The sequence below is a fragment of the Lissotriton vulgaris genome, chromosome 6 (genome assembly GCF_964263255.1).
Source record: "Lissotriton vulgaris chromosome 6, aLisVul1.2, whole genome shotgun sequence".
Taxonomy (NCBI): domain Eukaryota; kingdom Metazoa; phylum Chordata; class Amphibia; order Caudata; family Salamandridae; genus Lissotriton; species Lissotriton vulgaris.
The window spans coordinates 489273375-489292724 of NC_141694.1; the positions used below are offsets into that span (position 1 = coordinate 489273375).

General features: G+C 45.1%; 1 protein-coding gene across 10 annotated transcripts in view; it reads right to left on the reverse strand.

The window, feature by feature from the left end:
• ASRGL1 (asparaginase and isoaspartyl peptidase 1) overlaps positions 1-19350 on the reverse strand; it is a 262467-nt gene that overhangs the window by 173882 nt on the left and 69235 nt on the right. For all 10 annotated transcript variants that reach the window (XM_086926479.1, XM_086926482.1, XM_086926477.1 and 7 more), the window contains one exon: positions 1550-1692. In XM_086926479.1, coding sequence (XP_086782605.1) covers positions 1550-1692 — 143 coding nt within the window. The remainder of the gene's footprint in view (positions 1-1549; positions 1693-19350) is intronic.

Below are 19350 nucleotides of genomic sequence, written 5' to 3' on the forward strand. Positions count from 1 at the left end.
TCATCTCTGCTTCAGAGTCTGCCGCTCTAACCAGTGAGCCACACTTCTCCAATCTTGGGGAAACAAAGTAAGACTCCGACTAGAGTGTAGTATGGATATTTTCTGTCTATTAGTTAGGGTATTAGACTTAAGATGCTAAATAAATTTCAACAACACCAACCATTATAATTAGTGCAAGCTGTAAACTAAGTTGTTGACCTAAAAGAAATGGATGACAGATCTACTGGTTTAGAAAGAGGTCTTGTGGCGGCTGGTGCTCAAACCACAGAGTTATTGTTCTTACCCAATGTTTTTGCGTTCTGGCCCTGGAGCAACGGTGGGCTCCTCACGGACCAAAAGCCACATATCCCACCTGTTTCATTCTTTTTCTGTGACATTCCACCAGACGAAGTTACAAAAACACAAAATAGCGAAACATTCTGGTGCTCCCCTTTAAGTAGCAGGGCAGCTGACCGTAAGGTCTTCATCAAGTAATGGTTATGCATGTGAATAACATAGTTGCATCTGTAATGGCAGTTTCTAAACACATGAGCGTATCATCAAAGGACAGGCATACACTTCATGAGATTTACTCATTTTACTGAACTGGGACTATGAAAATCCGTCTTGCCGGGAACCCTTATTATACACATGTTCCTATCCGCCTAGAGACTTCAATGGCATAATAAAGGCCTTTGCTACATAATTATTCAAGATTTCTAAACACAGTTTGAACGTGCAACTTGCGAGAAGGGTGTCAGCAGGTCAAATTTATTAGAAGGATCCAGAGTACTCGGTCCATAAAAGAGGCCTGACATTAGTGTCCAAGATATGGCTGGACATCCAGATGATTCAAAACCGGTTGCCATTTACAAGCGAAACATTTAAACACATTTACTTAATCTCTTACCAATATTAGGGAAAAGCTAGTCTTCTCTTTCCTCACCCTCTTTCAATATTGCAGCAGTTATTTTGTATATATTTTCTAACTTCCATGTTAGGTTACATGATTTATCCTCTTTACTTATGCCTTCAAGGATTAATTTTATTTAGATTTCTTTTTACCATCATCTTAATCGATGATAAGCACACTGGATGTATGACGTTACAACGCATGCTTTTACCACGCATGCTGGTACAACGCACGTTTTACTACGCATACCATTACAACGCATAGCGCTTTGGGGTGCTGGATAGTGAATAGTTTAATTTACTATTTCAACTCCAGTCCCCGTGGACACTAGGGAAGGTGTTGGATAGTAAATTAAATCTATTCCCTATCCTAGAGCGCCCCCCAGCGCAATGCGTTGTAATGGTTTTCGTTGTAAAACCTGCATTGTAATAGCACTGCGTGGTAAAAATTGCATTGTAAAGGATGCTTCCCAAGCACACTTTCTGCCTGCAGTTAGTTAAAGACATCCTCTTGAAAAGTATGGAAGGTTTTATTGTTTTATCACTTGTTGCTCTGGACTCCTCATAATTCTTTATATTTCAAAATAACTTTTATCAAAAAAGTATTTGCAGATTCCTGTGACAGTCTAAAAGAAACACCAAATTCCTCGACACCTACCTTTTCCATGACGAGTCTGGCAAGCTTGATTGGGTTAGCGATGCACCGGATGGCAGACACAGCCCCTGAGGCCAGATCTTTCCCATCCATAACAATAGCGTCCATTTCTACCTCACCCTTCTCGTTTAGCACAGAACCACAGCCTAGGGAGCCCAGCAAAAACAGAAGTAGAAGAATGACTTGGTTGAATTGCACGTGATGTACTCAGAAAATAAGTTTACTTATTGAGTGCCCAGACAGGCAAAACTGAATTGACTTCAAACAAGGATAAACAATCAAGTACTAAAGACTTACACCATAAGGCAATCCTTTAAAGTATATATCTTCCTAACAGTTTCACAAGCATTGAATAATGTTTAAATCCAAATCTCTTGATGACCTTATCCGAAGTTCTTTTGAAATATCAGAATCCTCCATGATGCTTTAGGGCAGAGAGCAGGAGGAGATTTATTCCAAAACTAGGTTGTCCTATGAAACTTAGCAGGCCAGTCCAGTATCAGTCAGTGTTTACTTTATTTTGATTAGAATCAGCAATCATAAAAGTGCAATAAAAACATCAATAAATTCATGACCATAACACAAAATTCAATAAAAATACAATGTCATACATAAGCAAAATACACCCCTGCTAAAAATCTAGATAAATAGCAATATACATAATGTGTATAGCAATGTTTGTGCTTAGAGTCTAAGGTTCTAGCTTCTTGGGTACATACCTTAAATGCTCTCTTGATCTATGCACTATCTGATTTAGAAATTAGCTCTGGTGAATTATAAAGATGTGGTTTACCCAAATTTGTCAATGTCATTTTTATATAACTTAACCAAGTTATGCACAGGCTATAATCCATATTCAGGCAATCTCTCAAATCTGTTTAATTCTATGTCTTTTTTGACCCATATCAAAAAACATAAAAGTATAGGGCCCAAATCAAATGTATGTAGTCAGCAATAAAGCCTGCACTACTTCTGCAGGTACATTCTGCGGAATTTGTAACAGTTATCTAAAACATTTATTTTCTGCCGCTTGTATAGTAATGGAAGACGTATTACCCCTGATCTACGCTCCAAAGGATACAGTTGGAACACACTTTGCGTTGTAGAGGTTTAATACAGACTTTATATGGCTGTAGCCTAGTCGCCTGGAAAAAGGCATCAATACTGATGGCAACCCTATCAAAAGATTGAATGCATGATTTCAATAAGGGCTCCCAGGACGAATTATCATCCAGAAAGATGCCCAAGTAGCAGAACCTGTCCACCATGCCTATATCATGATTCTTTATTACGTATGTTTTAGTTTCGGTATTTTTGGGTCCCATTATCATAGTAGAACATTTGGAGTAAGTGATTATTAGGTCCAGATTTTCCATAAAATCAGCATAATAAGAGTTGTAAGCTGTATGGGAGATAAGAACAGAATAAACGGAGTACAGCGAGGCAGGGACCATTCTATGTCCTACCTTCGGTAAAACTGATCAAATTGATTAATATATATAAAATAAAAAGCATAGGCACTAAAGGACAGTCCTGCAGAACCCTCTTCCCTAACTGAAAGTGCACCATGCATTCCCCCAATGGACCGTATCTTTCAGAGGCGTAAAGGCCTCTGTGCAAATCATGCAAAAACGACACTAGGACCTCATCCACCCACGTCCCTCAGTACAGACCCCAATTTAGATCTCACCTCTACGTCAAAACTCTGCTGAGGTCCAAGAAGGCTAGATGTATAGTTTCCCTTTTGACCACTGTGTATTTATTAACTAAAAGATATAAATTCAAGTTTTGTTTTAAAGTGCCTCGACCCTGCCTAAACCCGAATTGAATTTGACAATATATTCTTATTATGAGCCCAATCTGTTAATCGCTTAAGCAAAACACTACACAAAACCTTTGCTTACGCGTTTATCAAAGAGATTAGATTGTAGCATGCTGGATCGGCTCGGTTCCTTTTTTAATAATAGGTACTATAACGGATTGCTTCCATGATGAGGAAATATGGCTTTTTGCTACTGCATTCAGATTCTGGGTGAATAATGGGGCCCACAGATCTGCACATGATCTAAAAAGGCCACCTGGGACCCAATCTGGGCCCGGAGCCTTCCCAGGTGTCAATTACATTGTGCCTTCCCTCACCTATTCCAACTCAAAATAGACATTTGTTTCTTTGGCCAGATGTGCAAAAAGGTAAGAATCACTGTCACTGGCATTTATAGGACCAAAGTGGTCAACCCACTCTTGGGCAAATATACCAATACTCGGATCCAGTACAGTTCCCTCATTAAATAATGGCTGGTTAATGACTTTCCAGAAGACAGCACGGTTTCTAGCACGACAAGGCTCCTTAAGCTTATCCCAAGCTTCTCTCTTCAGGGCGCTTATTCTATTCCTGCAAGCCAACGCATATGCCCTCCTAGCCACTTTTACAGCACAGGTCGACCTTGGTTTTGATTTTAGGGCTATCTTTAGGTCTTTATAGGTTTGTTCAGTTCTGTAGTTCTTATCAAACTATTCACATTTTGAGCTAATTGTCTTGGTATTATGTCTAATCTGCTCTCTCTGGACTGCAGTACAAATAGTAGAGAATGAGTCCACAATCGCACGATCATGCGCAGTAGTATTCAAACACCTCAAAGTTCCAGCTACACTGGTGGACCAAATACCTCAGAAAGTCCTCTGGGATAGCTTTAACACGCCTCCCTCGTGTTTTAAGTGTAAGTGGATGTTTATAGATGATGGAAGTCTTAGCAGCAAGATCACACCAGCCAAATTCTGCTGTGATTGTATTATGATCACTGAATATACTCCACACTATTCTAAATCCCACCAGAAACTGAACTAATCGTGCAGATGCAAAAATATAAATCAATAGTTGTATTATTACCTTGACCCTTAAAAGTTGGGACCGCTGTAGGGGAGTCATACTATTCTTTAGATAAAAGATTAATACGGTTTAATTCTAAGACCATAAAGTTAAGATTATCTCCCTGACCGGACTGCCTAAAATGAATCCGCTCTGAGACCTCACTATGTTCCTGACCCCTCCTTTTCTCAACACATCTCGCAAGGATGAAAGTTAAAATCCTCAACCAGCAGGATTATTGGCGAGGACCAGAGATTTAGCAATGTTTTTTCTTCTTAAATGTATAGGCATTTATATAGCGCACTACTTACCCGTAGGGTCCCAAGGCGCTTCGACCGCTGCGAAACCCTTCCTGGCTTCCCTGAGAGATGGTCCCTTCATGGGTATCTCCAGGGTGAGACCAGGCATCCCCGGCGGTCTGGTGGGGCCCTTAGTGAAGATGAGGCAAGCTAATGCCCAGAGTTGCCGAGTGTGATCGCTGATCAGAGTGGGCCCCGAGGCGAGAGAATTATCAAGTCCGCTGACCCTGGTCCAGAAACCTGCTGCGCCGGGAATCGAACCCTGGTCCCGGGCCGTCCTCTGCTCTCGGGTCTGCCGCCTCTAACCAGTGAGCCACACTACTTCTTAGCTCTACGTCCAGTGCTATCTCTGTAGGCGGTGAATTTTAGACATTGATTATCAGCACCCTAATATTGTGGGGAAAATATAGTAACACACACAAGATAATTCCGGAGTCAAACACTATTTGCTCTGTGGTGCAATCTAATCTTAAACTTATGAACGTTGGTAGCCCCCCCCCCGCCCCCCTCCCTTTGCTCTGCCTTGCGGGGAGGCCTTAGCATTAGCATAGAATGCAATAAACCCATCCAAAAACAAAATCCCCTCTACATCCCAAGTTTCTTGAAAACACACTGTCCCATATGTTTTGCATAGAAAACCCTCCGATCATCAGCTACTAGTGAGCTTAGCCCTGCAATGATCCAAATAAGTATGGTCAAGTTACTTTTTGAAGTGTTCAAAAGCACGCCTTCCCTGTCGTTCTCCCTGTTACATCAGTAACGCACAAATTCACCTCCTCTCTGGGATCACACTGAGGGGGAACATTCGCTTCTATGATAAGTCAATCTACATCGGCAAGGGCAACAAATGAGGTGAATGTAGGTATACCAGAAAAACTGGACAGGCTCACCAGGCCCCAGCTGTTGCTCCTGAGGCTGCATGTAGACTGCCCCTTAGGTACCCTAATGGGAGCCGAGATCGCTTAATCATTTGGTTTATAAAAATAACCAAAAGGCAATAGAACAATGCTACTGGATTCCACCTGGGTACTCAAATTTCCAAATAATAAGCTTTTAGCCAAATGTTGAGTATTAAGATTTACAATATGCAATCTCCTTGCATATCCTCCACCCAGGTACCACTCCACCCCATCCGCTTTAATATCAAGATATTATTGGTCAATCTTGATGGAAAACTTTTGATGCGGCCCAACCAATTCACAGTCTTGGGGAATAACTGCTCATATGACTCCTTTTGGATCCTCCTTAGGCCAGGAACACCAGCAAGGACGATCACATATGGGCAAGAGGTTGAGCAATCCTATAACTGGTTGTACTTCCACTTGCACTTCTTCCCTATTTCCATTTTCTTAGCTTCCTTGAGCCCTTGATACCATGGGGGGTGATTCTTCAGATCAGGTTTTGTTTTTAAGAGCTACAGTGCCCCTCCTAGTTCAGAGGCTCCAGGGAAGAAATGTGTGATATCGGCTGTGGGATTAGGTGGGGGGAAATTGCCTGAGAATAATTCTCTGGCCTACCTAACGGAGCTTTGGTCCCTGCCCTTCCATTACCTGTCTTATCACAAAGAGAAAATGCTTGCTTCCAGTTGCCCACAAACATCTTAATATCAAATATAGCATTATTTGGTAAATTTTGGTAAAGTTTATTAAATATTGGTAGTAGTTCAGCAAGAAGAAGCGATGTAATTTTAGCCAAGACCTACCCCTCCAACGAGCAGTCACCCTTCAAGTTCGGTCCTTCCTTTTTACCCGGCTTGTTCTGGGAGTAGCAGGGAAGGATCATCCTCTGGTGAAACTGAGGCCACATCAGAGGACTTTAAAGATGAGGAACTAGAGTAACATTTTTATTGGCCTTAGATTTAGGTCTTCACTTCGGTCGCTTAGCCTACTTGCAATGGGGTAGACTATCATGATAACTTTCTCTTAGTGGCATCGATATAGCACTTGGCCCTTGTGCCACTGTGTCCAAAGATAATTGCACTTGAGTATTTGGTAAGGAAACTATAAGCTGGGTGAACCCGTAGAACTATTTAGAATGCCAACCACAGCAGCAGTAAGGGACATCCTTCTCTCCGTAGGATTAATCTCAGTGTTAATTGCCATCATCATAGCACACTGTAGCCTCCTAGCCAATGAGGTTGGTGTGGATGGTGTTTGAGCAGCTTTCATCCCCCTCTTCCAATTTCCTTTGAACCATCTTGGCGCTCCCTAAGTTGTAGAGTTGGTGAGCCTCCTTCCTAGCCAGCCACCTCCCGTGCTGCACAAAATGCTGGGAGATCGAGTCCCACTCCAGCCAGCCACCACAGAAGCAGGCAAGTTTGATAAAGGGCCTCGGATCGCCCAGTTTGCACAGTCTGCACTGCGGGACAGGTGATGCGCCTTTAAGGCAGTGGGAGGGCGGTTCCCACCTCCCACGCTGCACCACCCCAGCCAGCTACCACAGGAGCAGGCAAGTTTGATGAAGGGCCTCAGACGCACGGTTTGCAGAGCCAGCCCAGTAAGTTTTGACTTCCCCGTACAAGAGAAAACCAAAGCAAGCTCAATATGCCATGTTGCGAAGTTTGGCCGTAATGCCTACAAAGAAAATAGAGGTTTTGGCATGCTACAGGATTATCCAGTCTAATTATTTGTACTTCATATACCACAGTAGGTGGAAGGACAGGGAGTCCTCATCCACCTGAGTGCCAGAGAGAGTGGATTTCTTACATTCTGTGCGGGTATGTCACGAATTAATTGGATATTTTGGGTAGGGAGTGATGAGATCTCCATCTGAAATAACCCCACTCAATATTGCTTCATAATACCCTTGTTAAATAGTATACACAATTTAGATGGAACTAGATACATTAATATTTGTGTGGGATTGGGTTTACGGATTGGATGGCAGCAATCGCACAGTGTTTATCCAAATGGAAAGCGGGACTGGACGGCTGAAGAATTTTAGAAAAGGAAAATGCTACTTACCCAGTATGCATCTGTTCTTGGTATATAGAGCTGTAGAGTCATATGCTTTAGCATAGATCGCCATCTGGTGTTGGTTCCGGATGTTTGCACTTTCTTTTTGTTCAACAAAGTCTTTTAGTCACAAGGTAGTGGACTCCTACTTTCGGTGATAGTGTGCATGGGCATCGACTCCATCCTTAGATTGTTTTGCCATAAAGGGTGATGATGGAATTAGTAAAGTAATAAAAGAGATTTCCATGTAAATTGTATTTAACTAAGATATCACTGCAACAGGTCAAGGTACCCGCGGAGGCGGGTGGGTGCATATGACTCTACAGCTCTATATGCCAAGCACAGATGCATACTGGGTAAGTAGCATTTTCCGTTCGAGGCATATAAGCTGTAGATCATATGCTTTAGCATAGACTATAAAGCAGTTATTTTGACGCAGTGGCTAACCTGTAGCTGTTGCAGTGGTTTGAAATAGTGTTCGTAAAACTGCATGGCCCGCACTAGCCTGTTTTGCTAACACATCCACACAATAATGTTTTATGAATGTGTGTGGTGTAGACCATGTTGCAGCTTTGCAGATGTCACCTATGGGTATGTTTCCTAAGAATGCCATAGAAGCCCCTAGTTTGCGTGTGCGTTTAGCTTTGATGTATTATATTTGATGCACTCAACTATACATCTGGTAAAACCGGATTTTGAAATGGGATTGCCTTTATGTGGTGGAGTAAAAGCAACAAAGAGTGGTTTTGTTTTTATAAAGGGCTTTGTTCTTTCTATGTAGTAAAGCAGTACTCTCTTGGCATCTAATGTGTGAAGGGCACGTTCTGCCACTGAATCTGGTTGAGGGAAGAACACAGGCAACTCAACAGATTGGTTTATATGAAAGACAGATGACTTTAGGTAAGAATATGGGGTTAGTTCTAAGGACCACTTTGCTTTGGTATATTTGCAAAAATGGTTCCTCTATGGTTAGTGCTTGAAGCTCACTCACTCTCCTGAGAGAAGTGATGGCTATAAGGAAGGCTACTTTCCAGGTGAGAAATTGTATTTCACATTTGTGCAACAGCTTGACTGGTGGACCCATGAGTCCTGTAAGGACTATGTTAAGGTTCCACACTGGAGAAGGTGGAAGTCTGGGAGGAATGAGTCTTTTGAGTCCTTCCATAAAAGCTTTAATAGCCGACACTCTAAAAAGAGACAAGTGCTGTCTGTTATGCAGATATGCAGCGAGATGTAAGCATATGGATATGTACGCTAAGTTAGAAAGTTGCAGGTGTAATAGATAACAAATTAGATTTTGTATTGAGGCATCTAGTGGATTGATGTGATTGTTGTTACAATAAAGAAGAAATCTTTCACTTTGCTGCGTAGCATGCTCTTGTGGTAGGGCGTCCAGCCTCTTTGATAACATTCACACAGTCTGGCGGAAGATTAAGGTAGGCAAACTCTAGGATTTCAGGTGCCAAATCGCAAAGTTGATGGGATCTGGATGTCTTATCTCTTCATGGTTCTGAGTAAGGAACTCAGGAGTGAGGTGTAGTTTTTGGAGGGGAACTACTGATAGTTCCAACAGAGTTGTGAACCAGTGCTGAGGGTCCCATGTGGGAGCAACTGGGATAAGCATCAGGGAGTGTTTGAGTTTCCGAATCACTAATGGAATGAGCGTGGGAGGTAGAAAAGCGTAATCAAATATCCTTGACCAATTCATCCATAGTGCATTGCCTTTGGACAATGGGTGTGGATGTCTGGACGTGAAGTTTGGGCATTTTGCGTTTAGGTGGGTGGCGAACAGATCTATCTCTGGGAAGCCCACATTTGGAATAACGGGAGGTGAACTTGAGGGTGAAGTTCCCATTCGTCTATCTGCTATCGTTGACGACTGAGCACATTCACAACTTGGTTGTGTACTCCTGGAAGATGTTCTGCAAGGAGATATATCTTTTGAAGTATGGCCCATCTCCAGATAATCTGTGCTAGCTGTGACAGCTGCAGAGTGCGTCCCCACCCCGTTTTTGTATGTAGTACATGGCTGTCATGTTGTCTCTGCGAACCAGGACAGCTTTGCCTACTAGATGAAATTGAAAGTCTTTTAATTCTAAAAAAATGTATTCTGTTCTAGATGGTTTATGTGGCGTTGTTTACATTGCAGAGTCCACATGCCCTGGATGGTATGTTTTCCCATATGTGCTCCCCAACCAGTGAGGGATGCGGCTGCTGTTAGAACGATCTGTGGAACCGGATCGAGAAATTGGGCGCCCCTTGGAAAGGTTTTGTATGTTCCATCATTGCAGAGAGCGCGGAGTTCGGCCGTCTATCAACACCAGATCTGATAACTGACCTTGAGCCTGGTTCCACTGATGTGCTAAACATTCCTGTAGGGGACGCATTTGAAATCTTCCATATGGAATGATTAAAATGCAAGAAGCCATCATTCCAATTAGTTGCATGAACACTCTGGCTGGTAGGGAGTGTTGAAACTGTGAAATTAGAGCTTGTATGTGGCGAATCCTGACTGGGTTGGGGTACGCTAAAGCTTTGAGAGTGTCTCTATGGCTTCTAGATACACCTGCGTGTTGGATGGTTGGAGGTGAGATTTGGTGAGGTTTACGGTGAAAGCCAAGTCGTGATGCAGTAGGACTGTTTTTAGAGTGTGCTGTATGCAGCTTTGTTGTGATCTGGCTTTTATAAGCCAGTCTTCTCTGTAAGGAAAGCTAAGATGTGCTGTCTTCTTAGATGAGCTGCGACTACTGGTAGACACTTGGTGAAAACCCTGGGTGCCATAGTTAATCCGAATGGTTGGACTTTGAATTGGTAATGTTGTCCGTCCACCACAAACCGGAAATATTTTCTGTGGGCAGGGTGAATGGGAATATGGAAGTGGGCGTCTTTTAGGTCTAGAGTGGATAGTAAGTCGCTTTGCTGAAGTACTGGGAGCACCTGTTGGAGTGTGACCATGTGAAAGTGATCCGACTGAATGTAGAGGTTTAACTGTCTGAGGTCTAGTATACGTCTGAGAGCAGTCCTTCTTGAGAATTAAGAAATACTGGGAGAATACCCCAATCCCTTGTTGTATTAACGGAACAGGTTCTATAGCGCGTTTTTGTAACAGAGATAGAACCTTTGCTTTAAGAGAGTGAGATGTTCCGGTGACATTGCATGTGCTCTTGGAGGAATATTTGGTGAAGCGTTTGTAAGCGCCAGGCAGTAACCATGTTGGATCATTTGTAGTACCCATTTGTGTGAGGTGATTGAATTCAGTAAGAATTGGGAAAGACGTCCCCTGACAGGATGATCGGGGGTTAGTTGAGGGAAATCATTGTTTGCGGGGGAAGCATGTGTGGAATTACCTCTTCCTCTAATATTGTCCCCTCTATAACCTCCTCTAGAATATCCTCTGGGCGAGGGGGATTGATTGTTGCCATTGTAAGAGGAGGAGGCATGGTTAGTGGACATAGTTTTTGAGCGACCCCTGTAAAACGAGAGGCAAAAAGGAACCTCTACTGGCTGTTAGCTGTAAAGACCCCATAGACTTTGCAACCTCAGTGTCCTTCTTCATCTTTTCCAGCATAGTATCAACAGCTGGGCCGAAAATAAGCTCTTTATCAAAAGGCTGATTAAGGATAGAGGTTTGCGGGGGCATGGCTTCGCCGTGAACGGGATGGTCGCACAGAGCTGAAGCTCTCCCGGCTCCAGCAACCGAAAGACCGTATCCCGGGCACAAATGCGGCACAAAACTTCGTGATGGCAATATGAATATCCCGTGTGATGGCAGTATGAATATCCCGTGACAATAATGGAATCAATGGTGCCATGCAGGTCGGCCTGAAAACAGAGAATCGAGCGTAGCCCGTCCTGCTCCTGGTCGAAGTGTCTCCCAAAATGGGGGCGGTGTGGAGCCCTGCGAGAATGGAGCCTGTGGCAGAGTGAGGAGGAGGCCCGGGATCGCAGCAAGCGTGCCACGGTGAGTGCGGCGTTCACATAGGTGCCTCCGGAGCTCTCCGGGTGCAACAGCGGGCATCACGCAACGCGGAGGGTCCGTTACGCCTAACGAGCAGTGTACGCACTAGGCCCCGGGAGCCGCAAGCGCAGTTTGCCATACAGAAGCGGCCCGGTTGATTCTTCCACTGTGGGCGCGGGCTCCAGTCCCAGTTCTGGTAGGTACAATGAGTACCATAGGATCCGTTATATTCCGTTAGTTAGTCCTATGTATAGGACTAACTAACGGAATAGAACGGATCCTATGTATAAGAGTATATTGGAACTACAGATCGAAATATAGACTGTAAAGGGCGTATTTTATATCACTGTGATTGTTTTAAAGTCACAACCACCTTTACCCAGTCCTCACTTCTTTCCCATCACACCTATCCCACCTAACTGTTTCCCTCTTTCCATCACTTTGAGCGCGTTGAAATGCTACTATTTGATATAATTTGTGCTGTCTTCTCCACATGAAGCTCTATACTATTGCATCTACATGAGAGCAGTGCCCTCAGGCATTTATGTGATTCAATGAAGTAATTGAATGACGTATTTTCTATGTTTGAATGTATTGATACTTCATAAACCTTGGTACTCATTGATTGAAATTGGGTACCTGATTAATAATGTGCTAAAGTAACGAATAAAAGTAAAAGAACACCTTGGATATAACAATTTTTTGCTCCATACTTGACTAAATGCTTGTATAACATTTGATGTTACAGTGAATCGATAGACTCTGACCATTGCTATTGTACCTACCTTTACAGACCCAGGTCAGAGAGTTCTTAGGGTATACCCCATTGAAACTCATTACTCCAGTCCCAGTTCTGGCGTCTCTGCGGTACTCCCGGGGGCGGGTAAAACTGAGCTCTAGCGCCCAAAATTGTGTAACACCGTCTCACCCTCTCCATATCGGCTCCCTGGTAACCAGTAGCGCTTTGACTGTGGCCTCCTCCACGACAATTGACAGGCTGAATTAAGAGCTGGCACCTTCACACCACAGGGACAGCTCAGGCATATCCGCACCATTAACTGCTCTGCATTTCACACCTGGCCATTGACTTTGTTACCCTGTGGACGCTCTCCCCCTCCACTGCTCAGATTGTGGGACCCTTTGCATGCTCCTGCTGCACCCAATCCGTCGTGGTTCTGGACCTTGCATTGGCTACCACATGCTGGACACTGCGACAAGGCGATTCTACATTGCTTGCCACACAAGGTTTCCCCTACAGCGCCTCATCAGAAGCCTTGCTCACTGGCTGTAATCTTGCCTCCACTTTCACGTCTACCAGCGCAGTCGCAGCATGGGCCGCAAAGACCCTAAACAACGCGTACTTCCTTTCGAGAAACTAGCTGAACCCACCCGTGACCAACCTAGCGACATGGCGGAAGGTGGGCAACCTCCTTCCACCTCGGCAGACAACACCAACCACTTGAATCCATTACTGTTGGAAATGGGAGAAGGTTTCAAGGCGATAGATGTTCGTTTTGACTTATTGGACAAACACATAGCAGGACCTAGGCGCAAAAATCCAGGTGCATGATCGACGCCTTGACGTGGTTGAATCCCGCACGTTGTACTTGGAAGATGGAATGGCGCAATATGTGAAAAGGGTAGACCGCATGGAACGAATCTTAAAAGTGGTTGCGACGAAAAACGAGGATTTGGAAGCGCGAAGCCATCGTAAAAACATTCGCCTTATGGGCGTGCCTGAATCCACAGCTTTTGGGAGCATTGATAACCTGGTAAAAACAATACTAACGGACTTGTTTGGGAAAGAGGCCTTTACTCCTGGATTTGTAGTGGAACGCGCTCACAGATCACTTGGCCCCCTCTCTAACCCAGGATGCCCGCCTAGGCCCAAAATTGCGCGAATAATGAACTTCAGAGACAGGGATATGGCACTGCGACTAGCACACGAGCAAGGTAAACTCTCCTGGCAGGGCTCCAAACTGTCTCTATACCCGGATTTCACTGCTTTGGTTCAGGACGCGAGGCGGAAGTATCTCAGAGTTAAAGCGGCGCTCAGGAACTTGGGGTTGAAATACAGTATGCTATACCCTGCCAGGCTACGGGTTGAGGTTAACGGCCGGTCAGAATATTTGAGAATCAGACAGAAGTACAGGACTTTTGCGGCAATTACAAACTCAACAATAAACGCCCCACAGAGACGGATGCCACCTCACCCCCACACAGTGGTTCAGCTGTCAGTGTGGATTTATTCTCGAACTCTGGGCATGGCTGACTGATGGCCACCTGCTTTATCCTAATGTGTCACTACTATGATAATCTGTTGTGAATGCTGGGATTCACCATGTTGCATATAAATTTTGTTTCGGTTGCTGGGTTGCGGGATAGCGTTCGTCCCCCCTTTTGGTGTACACCTAGAGATAGTGTTGGTGACGATAGACTGTACCACATTAGTTTGTTTATCCATTATCTTTGAGATGCTATTGGTACTGTGGGTTGTATTGCATATGTTGGTAATGCCTCTCAGGATGGGCGGCAAGGCTGGGTGGGGGAGGAGGGAGGGATTGGTCCTTTTTGCATTGCACTGAATACATGTTACATTTGCTTGTGAGCACATCAGACGGGTACAAAACGTGGTTGTCCTTTACTCTCCATATCTTGTTCCTAAGATGGCACAGCTAGGTTACAATGATGCCCCTTCGAGGGTCAATGTAGCCTTCCTTCAAGAGACGCACCTTCCTACTAGTGATCAGGCCAGGTTAGCATCCTCCTGGGGCCCCAACAGATTTTTTGCTAACTATAGCAGCTATGCCAGCGGAACGGCCATTCTTACCCATAAGCAGCTTCCATTTAAGTGTCACTTTTCAATTTATGATGACGACGGCAGATTCGTAATTGTAGTGGGTACACTATTGACCCACAAACTGGCGTTGGTATGTATATATGGTCCTAACAATGACGCCCCCGATTTTTATTACACATTACTTTCTAGATTGCTGCAGTTAGGCCCCATGCCCCTTATCCTCGGGGGCGATTTCAACATTGTACTGCATCTGCCCACCAATAGCACTTCATCTGCCTTGGACTCCAAACCCAGAGCGCGTAAAGATTTTCAGTCCTTATGTGAGCACTTTCTCTTCTGGACTCCGGGTCACACTACCAATACACATTACACCAATCTTCATGATGCATGGACCAGACTTGATTATTGGTTGACACCCCCGAGATTTCTTGCTGGTTCCATACGCTTCAAACTTTGCGCAGAACATATTCAGATCACTCTCCGGTATTGATGTCCCTAAAACTCCCACGTCCCGAAGGCTTTGAGAGACAAAGGAGGTTTCCAAGCGGAGCCCTAGATGAGGAGGTGTTTAGGCAAGAAATCCAGGAAGCGATTGAGGAATACTTTGAGCTCAACACGGGGTCGGTAGACACGAAGGCAATGCTGTGGGAAGGTTTTAAGGCCTACATGAGAGGGGTATGCATGTCCAAGAACTCAGGAGTGCTGCGCGATACACGTGGCACACTCACCCAGGTGGAGCGGGAATTTGAATCCCTAGATACTGCACAAAGGGTGGCAGCTGAGCAGAGTCATATTGGTAAGAGAGCGGCTCTACTCCTGGAATACAGGGAGACTGCAGAGAGGGAGATCCTGTATATGGGGAAATATCAAAATGCCAAGGTCTATGGGGAGGGTGACCGGCCTGGGAGGGTATTAGCACAAATGATAAGTCCCCCTACACAAAAGCATACATTACAGAACTGAGATCATCAACAGGACAACAAACCACAGACCCACTGGAAATCCAGAAGGAGTTCCTTTCTTATTTTAAAACACTGTACACCACCAAATTGGGAAATGACCGTACTGACCAGGAGACCTACCTCTCTGAGATCGCGTTAGTATACCTCGAAAGGTTCCTGCAGGATTTTCTAGCAGTATCCATTACTGTAGAAAGCATAGATAAAGCCATTACATCCCTGAACTCGCCTACCACCCCTGGGCTTGATGGGTTCACGGGGGAAGTTTACAAAGCCTGCAAGAAACTACTGATCCCTCGCCTACTAGATATGTATGCAGAAGCATTAGAGAAACAGGTTCTCCCGCCCACTCTTCGTGAAGCGGCGATCATTCTACTCCCCCAAACCTGGAAAAGACCCCCTGCTATGCGGCTCGTATCGAGCCTTGTCCCGCCTCAACCTGGATTATAAAATACTAGCCAAAGCGCTAGCATGCAGCTTCTCGTTCCTGATGGAATCCGTTGTCTCCCCGGCCCAGTAAGGCTTTATACCGCACCAGTCCACGGCGTTCAACCTCCGTACTTTATTCAATACCCTGCACAGAATAAACCCAGACACTCCTGCCGCAGCTATCCTACTGGATACCAAAAAAGCATTCGACTCTCTGGAATGGCCCCTTTTTCTGTCTATAATGCAAAGAATGGGTATGCCACTGGGCTTTATTGCCACCACGGCCCTGTTATACAGCCAACCCACTGCTGGGCTTCGGTTGAATGGTACTCTGTTGACACCCTTTCCCCTGTCACGGGGCATGAGGCAGGCAGGGGTCCCCGCTATCACCCTTGTTGTTTATATTAGCCATGGACCCACTGTAAGACACCTCCAGGAGAAGCATCTGCACAGAGGCTTACAATTTCGAACTGGCCCATTGCTGGTCTCTTTATATGCTGACGACACGAGCTTATATTGCGTGACCCCAAGACCAACCTAGACCCTCTCATAAGAGAAATCCTCTGCTTTGGTACCTTCTCTGGACTGGGGATCAATTAGCATAAGTCGGTTATCTTCCCTCTCACTAGTAGCACGTCCCGATAGGACCTGGAGTTTCCACTGGCCGTTGCTCAGACTCAGTGAAATACCTGGGGCCACACATACATGCCGAGACTGACCAAATAATCCACCGTAACTATGGTGTGGCGATCTCCAAACTCAAGATACAAATTGACCACTAGCTAAAACTTCCCCCCTCCATGGCGAGGCGGGTAGCCCTTATTAAAATGATTGTGCTCCTAAAGTTTTTATATTTATTTCATAACATCCTGATACCGCTTACGAATACATTTTTTGGTACTCTTCGCACTCAGTTGATCCGACTGGTCTGGGGCAATAAGAAACCCGTGAGTGAGATGACAGGTCCTGACACTTCCATGTAAGGGTATGGAGTTCCGGATCTACAATACAATACAATACAATAAAAAATTGTATAGCGCGCTACTCACCCGTAAGGGTCTCAAGGCGCTGGGTGGGGGGGGGGGGTCGCTACTGCTCGAACAGTCAGGTCTTGAGTTGCTTCCTGAAGGAGAGATGGTCCAGGGTCAGCCATAGGTGAGTGGGGAGGGAGTTCCATGTCTTGGCTGCAGGTAGGAGAAGGATCTTCCTCCGTCGGTGGATTTGCGAATTCGTGGGATGGAGGCAAGGGCGAGGCTAGCGGATCGGAGCTGGCGGGTGAGAGTGTAGAATGTGAGGCGGCTGTTGAGGTACTTCGGGCCCGTGTCGTGGAGAGCCTTGTGTGCGTGGGTGAGGAGTCCGAACGTGATCCTCTTGCTGACGGGGAGCCAGTGCAGGTCTTTCAGGTGGGCAGAGATGTGGCAGTGGCGAGGGATGTCCAGGATGAGTCGTGCTGAGGTGTTCTGAATGCGCTGGAGTCTTTTCTGGAGTTTGGCTGTCGTTCCAGCGTGGAGGGTGTTCCCGTAGTCCAGCTGGTTACGAGGGCCTGGGTGACCGTCTTCCTGGTTTCGGTGGGGATCCATCGGAAGATCTTTCGGAGCATGCGCAGGGTGTTGAAGCAGGAGGACGAGACGGCGTTGACTTGCTTGGTCATCGTGAGAGAGGAGTCCAGGATGAAGCCCAGGTTGCGTGCGTGGCCTGTTGGCTTGGGTGCGGTGCCCAGGGCAGGGGGCCACCAGTAGTCATCCCAAGCAGAGGGAGCTGGTCTGAGGATGAGGACTTCCGTCTTGTCTGAGTTCAGTTTCAGAAGGCTGATCTTCATCCATTCTGGGACGTCTTTCATTCCTTCCTGGAGGTTGGCTTTGGTGGTGGCGGGGTCGTTGGTGACAACTGTACTATCTGGTGGCACCGTGCAGCTTTGCGCAGACATGGTACCCTTCGGATGCCAGGATCACCTTTCTGAGACTGGAGTCAGATTTTGTCCTGCCGGACACCTTGGCTGCAATTTTGCCCCTCGGTATTCCTCGACATCCCAAGGACATTCAGCCAGTCTCCACAACCAGCTGGGTTTGGGCTAAACTGGGCCATATCACAAACACCCAGACGGTTTACTCCCCTGACCTACTGCTCCTTAATGCAAAATGGCTGCCCATAACAGGTGAAAAGTTAGTCCAGAAGACTTGTACAAATTCTGCTCCTAAAAGCACTTCACGATAGAGCAGGCTTGGAATTGACGGTACTGAACTGGTTCTCCTCCTTTCTACACAATCGCTCCCAAAGAGTAAAAATCAAAAACTTTGAATCCGACCCCCTACCCGTCAGTAGAGGAGTCCCTCAAGGGTCAGTACTCTCCCCCCAACTCTTCAATATCTACATGGAACCGCTTACCACAATACTCAGGAATTCAAACATCCCCTTCCACCTCTACGCTGATGACACACAACTCTATCTGGAAACCACCTGTATGGATGACATTCTCAAACTCAAAGACACGCTCAAATATGTTAAACAATGGCTCGCACAAAACCATTTAAAGCTCAATCAAGAAAAAACTGAAGTTCTACTCATCTCCAACAGAGACGAAAACCCCCAAATTGAAGAATTACTCGAAGCCATCGACGCTACTGATAAGAAACTTCCGCTGACTATCGTAGCAATAGATGCCGCAAAGGCATTCGATCAGGTAAATTGGGATTATCTCTGGGATGTATTGTCCGCATTCGGCTTACCTACTAACTTCATCACCTCTATAAAAGCACTGTACTTGAACCCAAAGGCAAGGATTTTTGTAAATGGGACGCTCTCAGATTGGGTTCAAATATCAAGGGGCACTAGGCAGGGGTGCCCCCTTTCCCCCCTATTGTTTAATTTATATATCGAGCCATTAGTGAATAAAATAAGGGCAGATCATTTAATAAAACCCTTTTCAATAAACGATCTGGATCTAAAATTCGCCCTATATGCAGATGACCTCTTAATGTTCACTTCCAATCCTGAGGTAGCAATACCTAGACTTTTTGAACATGCAGAAGCTTTTGGAAAGACCTCTGGTTATAGAATAAATAAGGATAAAACGGAAATCATGCAATGGAACCAGGAGGCAGTGTTGCCTGAAACAAAAATAAGGATGAGGTACCTTGGGATTCAATTAGTCCAGGACATTACTCAGATATCGATAGTTAATCTGGACAAGGTGTATAAGGAAATCTGTGGTCAATTACAGCGTTGGTCCGGGCTCCCATTAAACATCTTCGGGAGGGTTAATCTTATAAAGATGATTATACTACCAAAGGTAACTTTCTTGTTTAATTCAATACCCTTATCTTTCGACACAAAGGCGGTGGGAAAACTACAAGGAAAAATAGGTTCATTCATCTGGAATTCCAAAATGCCCAGAATCTCTGCTAAAAAGTTAAGAAGACAATTAAAAATGGGAGGTCTGGCGCTACCTGACATCTTGCATTATGCCCATTCCTTTCACTTTAAAAATTTCAGAGTTATGGCAGGTAAGGCAGATACATCTTTTTTGGGACGTTTGTTTC